This window comes from Centruroides sculpturatus, unplaced genomic scaffold (assembly GCF_000671375.1).
Source record: "Centruroides sculpturatus isolate CEXI.00-Female unplaced genomic scaffold, Cexi_2.0 scaffold698, whole genome shotgun sequence".
Classification (NCBI taxonomy): Eukaryota; Metazoa; Arthropoda; class Arachnida; order Scorpiones; family Buthidae; genus Centruroides; species Centruroides sculpturatus.
The window spans coordinates 323,178-331,226 of NW_019385119.1; the positions used below are offsets into that span (position 1 = coordinate 323,178).

At 27.1% G+C, this 8,049-nt stretch overlaps 1 protein-coding gene across 2 annotated transcripts in view; it reads left to right on the forward strand.

Moving 5' to 3' along the window:
- The window catches only part of LOC111635038 (unconventional myosin-VIIa-like), a 39,291-nt gene extending 32,869 nt beyond the window's left edge, over positions 1–6,422 (forward strand). The window contains exons 13-18 of one of the 2 annotated variants that reach the window (XM_023379886.1): positions 2,725–2,898; positions 2,981–3,081; positions 4,969–5,174; positions 5,251–5,308; positions 5,427–5,538; positions 6,105–6,422. In XM_023379886.1, coding sequence (XP_023235654.1) covers positions 2,725–2,898; positions 2,981–3,081; positions 4,969–5,174; positions 5,251–5,308; positions 5,427–5,538; positions 6,105–6,173 — 720 coding nt within the window. In that variant the 3' untranslated portion in view covers positions 6,174–6,422. Of the gene's footprint in view, positions 1–2,724; positions 2,899–2,955; positions 3,082–4,968; positions 5,175–5,250; positions 5,309–5,426; positions 5,539–6,104 lie in introns of those variants that run through there. The other variant, XM_023379887.1, reaches the window with a different exon arrangement.
- The last annotated feature ends 1,627 nt before the right edge of the window (positions 6,423–8,049 follow it).

Genomic DNA, 8,049 nt, shown 5'->3' on the forward strand with positions numbered 1-8,049 from the left:
GAAAAGAACATTGTGGTGTATCCCACCATGTATATGTATATTTTATATGTATATGTATATGATTTCCTATTCTAACTAAAATAACCTGCACTATTTTTCCTTTTCTGTCTCTTCCGGCCCACTTGCGCTTCCTGGCTAGTTTTGGGCGAAAAAAAAGGGAAGTGAACCGGCCGGGCAGCGTGGGAGGACGGGACCTTCTTTGTTTCATTCTGTGAGAAGCGAGCGAGTTGAGACGACGTGAGAAGGACGAAGGAAGGAGCCCATGCGGTTAGTGAGCGCACGTTGGAAGCTTGCCTAATCGGTCTTGCAGCTAAGGGGAATTTACTTATACTTTAATATCTCTATTCTCATCTACTAACCTCTATTTATTAGTTATACCTTAGTTTTATTTAATTATAAGTGATATTATAACGCGGTATCGAAACTCGCACGTGCGATCGGGTGTAAGCTCTTTGTAATAAGAAAATAACGGGAATGATTTTATGTATCACGGACAGGCTCGAGAATTTGTATAAAAATTAGGTTGTGAATAAATTACTTCGCCGATATTTAGTGAATTTCGTATTAATTCGTGGTGTAGTATTGTATTTTACGGTTTTCATTAACCCGTCACACCACAATCATTAAATTTTGTTTCTTTTAAATTATATATATATTAGTAAATAATAGTTTAAAAATAAGAGAAATGTGATTTTATTATAATATTAGATTAAAAAATTATATTTTTAATTTTAAAAATATTAAAATTGTTGAAATAATGACAGATAAAATAAAGGTAAATAAAAATATAATATATTTTTATAAAATTTAAATTATTACATTAAAAAAATTTTTTTAGTTAATTTTAGAATATTTTGTGAGAGCAACTGAAAAATGTTCTTTATCACATGCATCTACAGCTTGGTCAATGGGAAAACGTCATATTTTCCTTAGGTATCATTAGAATTACTGTTTTATGTTATTAATTAAAAGCAAACAATAGTGCCTCATAAAAATCATGTAAATGTTATAAAATAACTTTACAGTGAAGGAGCTAGACAGCAGTTAGAATTATTAAGGGTGGAAAGACGTCACAATGCCTCTGTTCTCATTCAGTCTGTATGGAGAGGATGGCATTTTCGCAGGTGTCATTGGCTTACCTTAAAAAGAAATTTGCAAATTCAGGCAAGAGTTAAAACTACTAGGTATATGCTAAATAATTAATGTAATTATTAAAATATATTTGAATTCAAATATATCTTAATCAAATTTATTATTATTAGACCTCAATCTTCAACAACTGTAAATACTTCAACCCAAGGATTATGCTCAAGACCTCGACCTCAACCAATAGCTGGAACACCACCCCCTGATCTAGAAAAATGTGATCAGAAAACTATTCAGCAGACCTGTTCATTATTTGGATTAGATTTGGTGAGATATAGAGTAGATTAATGTTTATAATACAAAACCATATANTGCTAGGGTGTGGCCGAGTTATCTGGACTGCCGGGTTATCGAGTGCCAAGTTTTCGAGAGACTACTGTAGTCTTAATTCTAAGAATGTTAGTTAAATGGGAATCACTCAACCTATTTCTTTTAGTAATCTTGATGTTTTTCATGCATGAAAAGAATTGTTCACAACAGTATGTACTGTACTATCCCACATGCATAACAGTTCTCTAGATAAAACAGTTTTCTAACACCAATTACGTCATTATGACATCAAAGTGTATCCAGTGAAATGAGAAGAGTTTTTATGATATATTTTACTGAAATAAATGAAAATATATCTAAAAAGTTTAGGGAGCGGTGGTCACACAAAAATATTAAGTGAGCCGCAGGTTGGACATCCCTCTCTTGCATGCTGATCTTGATGTTTCTTTCAAGACTCAGATCATTTCACTAATTCAAATAGCCAATCCTCAAACCACTTTTTTATCAAATTTTATCAAAATTTTTAGTTTTTTGATAGATTTTTTCAAGATTACATAAATATTTCAAAACAATAATTCATCTTTTATTTAAATAGCAATCTTGGAACCACACTCTGATACTTAATTTATTGAGTATCCCAGTATGGTTCCAGGATTGCTATTTAAATAAAAGATGAATTATTGTTTTGAGATACTTAATCTAATCTTGAAAATTTGAATTAATTAAAAGAATTTGAAATTAATTGGAAAAAAAATTTTAGATCAGTAAAACTTGAATAAAATTAAAATAATCATGACAATGAAATAAATTAATAGAATTGAAAAAATTTTCCAAAACATTATTCAATTAATAAAAACTTGAAAAGTTAGGATTTTTGTTGACTTTACAATATCAATAGCTTGCCCAATCAAAACTCCTTTTTCTTGAAAATATTATTTACTGGTAATAGTTTTAATATGAAAATTTTGATCCAAAACATCTTTGTCTAACTTTATTGATTTAACAGAAATCAAATTATTTCATGTAAGAATACTTTTATGGAAGTGCTTTTACAAGAATACCAGAATATAACTTCATTAATAAAATAAGACCAAAATTAAAAAGCTAAAACTGAATATTTTACTCGCAAATGAATAGAAATATATATTTACTTGTTTTTATTTTTCCATTCTAAAAATTGATTAAAATATTTTTACAAAATTATCATCTTTAAAAAGTAACAAATTAACTAATTCTATGCTATATATGTAAGAGAGAATCAGATCAAATTTAACAAAATCATGTATGTAATTTAATTTGTTTTTACAGCCCAGTCAATTAGAACATTTATGCATTAATTTGTGTGCTGAAACATTGCAACACTTTTATAATACACATGTATTTAAAAGTAGTATTGAATCTTGCAAAGAAGAAGGAGTATTAACAGATGTTCAAGTAGACTATGTTGATAATGTTCCATGTATTGATCTTATTTCGTCATTGGTGAGTATTCAAGCATTACATTATTTCATTAGAATTATTATTATTATTATTGATCAGAATTTTTAATCTGTTCAACTCACAGAGAACAGGCTTATTAAGTTTACTAGATGTTGAATGTTCACTAAGAGGATCACCAGAGTCTTATATGCAAAAAGTTAGGAGCCAATACCAAAATTCACAGAGGTAAATAATAATATTATGATAAAAATGATTAGGTTCTTATATACAGTATATTATACTACAGATATAAATGTAGTTAGTTTTCTGGAGTGTGTGTACATTACATATATTGATTAAATGTTAATAAAATAATATGAAACTAAATTTATTAGTGAAATTAATAAATCAAAGGAGGCAGATTAGAGTTTTAGTAAGTTAAAATACAAAAAATGAAATCTAAGTAGGTACAGTTAATAAATTCATAAAAATTAGTAACATAATACTTATCATGTTTATTATATTTAACTATTGTAATTTTCTGTGAAGTGGATCATCAATTTGAAGATAAGTATGGGCTACATACTGTTGGACTACTGGGAATTTTTTTTTATTTTAAATTGCAATTATGAGCTCATCCAATAGTGCTTCCTTTGTCTAAACTTACCAAGAAAATCTTTAAAAACATCAAAAAACTATCATGTACCATATATATTCACTTTTTCTGGAAATCATCAAAAATATATACAGCAGAAATGTGATTATCCAAAACTGCAGATTATCTGAAACAGTTTAAAAAGAAAAGAGCAGAACATGTAGCATTGTACAGTATATACCACAGAGTATAATACACAGAGAGTAAACTCTCCATGTAACTGGAAATCACTAAATCATCTGTTGATTTTAGGGCCATAAAACTGGATCATATACATAACATTATATTAGATTTTGATAAAATTAATTTACCTTCAAATAGAGTAATTTCATTACAGTATTTATTGGTCATGAAACTCTAAAAGCACAGTGATGGTTGTTATATCAAAAACACAAAAACAAATGAGTTTTTTGATTATCCAAAATTTTATTTATCTAAAAGATTCCTGGTTCCAATTTTGAATAATCAAGTTTTCACTGTATTTATGTCTCGTCTTTAATTCTTTTATATTTCCTATAAGTTAATCCAAGTTTTAATTGATATTTTATACACTTTCATTAAAAGTTATATTTTGAAATTTGATAAATTTCTAGTAATTCTCTATTTCTATGTAGTGGTTTTAGGAGAACTATTTAGAAGCTGACTATTAGTTTTAGTTTATATTAGTTTTTGATAATGAACAAAAGTTAAGCAATTGACTTTTGAACTCTTGGTGTTGGACATTATAAAATCGGTATACAACTTTCATAATAAAATCAACAAGTTGTTAACAGAAATTACTGTATTTACCACTTATTTACTCTGTACTCATTGCAAATTAATTAAATACAGGAAAATACTATTTTATGTAATTGATCTAAGAGTTTCAATAAGTAATTATAATTAAATTCTAATAACTATTTTAGCTAATAAAGCAGTTGAATCTGTACTTTTAATAATAAAAATAACTGATTATTTTCTTAATCTGAATACAAATACTTTTAACATGAAGATTGTTAAATAGATATAAAAGAATATTATTTTCTCTGAATTGAATTTTTGAATTCATTAAATAGTTTTAGCAATTTAGGTTTGTTCTGATTTAAATTTATTGCATTTGTATTCATAATAATTACAGAAGTTATACACAAATACATAATATTTTTGCAGTTTGATTTTTATGAAGTGAACATTTACTTTACTGAAATCTGTCTGTCTAGATCTAAAATCTAAAGTGAATGTTGATAAAAATAATTTAAATTAAAAGAAATTTTAGAGAATATTAAATATTTTTTAAAATTTCTTAAATGATATATGAGAATAAGTAGTAATAAATTTTTTAATCTGTATACAAAAGTATTTTATTTTTAATTATTTAAATTTAAAATAGTTTATTTTTAAAATTAAAAATTTAGTTTAACTTATTGCATTCACTTACATATTATTTTAATTTTAATATTACATTTAATGCCATTATATATCAATTTTATATTTTTAAGATTTCTTGAACCTAAACCTCCAGATCCTCATATGTTTGGAATTCGTCATTTTGCTAGAACAGTGGTTTATGACACCACAAACTTTTTAGAAACTAATAGAGATATTGTCACTGATGATATAATTTGTGTTTTTTATAAAACAACTTGTAATTTTGGTTTTGCCACACATTTATTTGGCAGTGAATTAAAAACTTTGTATAATCAAGGTAAGATTTTAATTCTAATTAAGGTAAAATAATTTAATTTTCAACTATATAATTTTGTCTATTTGTAAAAATTTAGGGGAAACTGTTCCAAGAGGTGTAGCATTTCGAATATCTCCCACTGGATACAGTGATCTGTTAGTAATTTTATTATTAGATTTTTTTATATGATAAATATTTTAAGTGATTATTGTTTTATAATTAACTATTATATTTGGTGGTTTAAGAATTTATAGTCAGTTCATTATTTTATAGCCATAATGGGGAAGAACCAGTTTCCACATTAACTCAAGACTTTCACACCAGATTAGATAATTTGCTTCGCACATTAGTTCATGCCAAACCTCATTTTATTAGATGTATAAAGGTAAATTTTATTGAAATGATTTTAGTTATCTTTTTCCTTGATTTTACTAAAAACAAGTTAATAAATATTTTATCATGTTATGAAAATGTTTAAGTTTTTTGTAATGGCTATACTAGTAAAAACTATTTTCATGAAAGTCAGATAGATTAATAAAATAAATTCAGAACATCAAATAAATTTTACAAAGTAAATATAAGCAAAATTCATTTATATCAAATGAGAATCATAATGAATGCCATTTCACATTTTGTTTTTGAATTCTAGAACTGTTTAATTTAACTCACTGCTTGTAATAATGATTTGAACAGAAAAATATAAATAAATATATATTCAAAATTTTTATTAAAAAATTCTACTATGGATTATGAAGAAGTAAAATAATAGTAAAAAAGAAAACTAAAATAACATAAAAAACCAAATTAAGAAAATATACTGCACATTTCAAACTTAAAACTCTTTCTTTCTTTTCAATACAGAAATTCTAACTTACTCAATAGTTTATGTAATAAAATTTTTAAAAGATTTTTTCCTTTTCTTGCATTACCTGTAGTTTTCATTTCACTTAGAATCCTGCCTTTCGTAATTCCAGAAGTCCAATGCTTCTTGTCTTTTATGTTCTTTCTGAAGAGAATTGACTATTTCCAGTTGACTCTGAAATGATTTACAAATCACAGTCAATGATTTTAGGTTTGCTTTTTTATCTAATTATTTATAAAACTATGAACTGTTTACACTATTATGTATATTATTATTTATACTGCAACAATAATTCAAGAAAGTGTATGCTTTAATCTTTCAACCATTCACCACACCAGGATATAGTTAATCACGTTAATCACAAAAATAAACGTTTTTATTTGTTTTCATTATCTACACACTGTAATTGGTTCGGAGAATGTGATTAGCTTTAATCTTTCTTTTCTCTTGATCATCTCCTCTCATTTCCTTTTTAGTATGCAACTTTTTTCCAATTTTGCTTTTTTTTTTTTTTTTTTTGGATTAATTAGTTTTTCTTTTTTATGACAAAATGTTTTCACTATGTAATGCCAACCTTCATTTGCATGATCCTATTCTCATTTACACTACCCTTCATTTGCATGGTCCGGTTCTCATTTACACTGTTTTTTAAGGTGTTAATTAAATAACTTTAAATACCTTTTACTTATAAACTTTTTTAACAGTTACATCAGTTCAAATGTGATGTTTAATATTTTGGCAGGATGCTATTTCAGTTCTAAAGTCATCCAATCATTAATAACCTTACAGTAGAGTGGAGAAACAAATTATTTACATATATTTGTATTTAGTTAAAGATTGTCAGATTCTTTTCAACTTTAATATAATCTTTATTTTATACAATAATTCAGTTAACAATCACATTAGTTCCTGCTTTATTGTAACACAAAAAACAATTTTAAATTGAAATTTTAGTTACTATTTAAGACTTTTTTATGTTCTAGTAAAGCAGAAACCAATGTGATCATTAATTGAGTGTAGAGATTAATATTGGATGATTTAATTCTTTTAAACAAAACACATGTTTTACTATGAAAGTTACTGAAGATTTTTTGTTTTCCTGTTGTTATTAATGACTAATTTTATTTCAAATAAACATAACAAAGAATAAATTAAATATGAGGGCGGATTTTTTTCCAACCTCCGATGGTCCATAAAATGAAGACAAGTGTAATAACAAAATGAATTTATTCCCAAAAGTTAAGTACAAACCTAGTTACTTTTTGACATAATCATCATGAAGATTGAGACATTTGTCATATCTGTGGACAAGCTTTGCAATCCCCTCTTTATAGAATATTGCTGCCAGTGACTTGAGATGATGCCTTAATGTTGTTTTGAAGATCATCATTAGTCTCAAACCTCTGCCCTCCTAGCCACGTTTTCAGTTCAGGAAAGAGGTTGAAGTCACTTGGTGCTAAATCGGAGCTATATGCTGGGTGTTTAAAAAGTTCCAATCTTGGTGGAAGCCTGAAAGATGAAAGTCTTCACATCTTTAATGTGTGAAGACTTCCACCTCTTTCCTGAACTGATAACGTGGCTAGGAGGGCAGAGGTTTGAGACTAATGACGATCTTCAAAACAACGTTAAGGCATTATCTCAAGTCAGTGGTGGTGACATTCCATGAAGAGGGGATTGCAAAGCTTGTCCACAGATATGACAAATGCCTCAATCTTCACAGTGATTACGTCGAAAAGTAACCAGGTTTGTACCTAACTTTTGGTAATAAATTCATTTTGTTATTTACACTTGACTTTGTTTTATGGAACACAGGAGGTTGAATTTGAACTTTAACTACGTATTTGAACTTTAAAATTTCCATATACAGTAGATCGTCGTTTATCCGAATCAATTGGGGACTGAGGTTGTTCGGATAACTTATTTTTCGGATAACCGATTATGTACGAAAAAATATATTAACCTATCCCGTGTTGAAATTTTTCTCCGTTGCGTGTCGCTTCGCGTTGAATTTTCGTCGATGTTAAGCCTAACGAA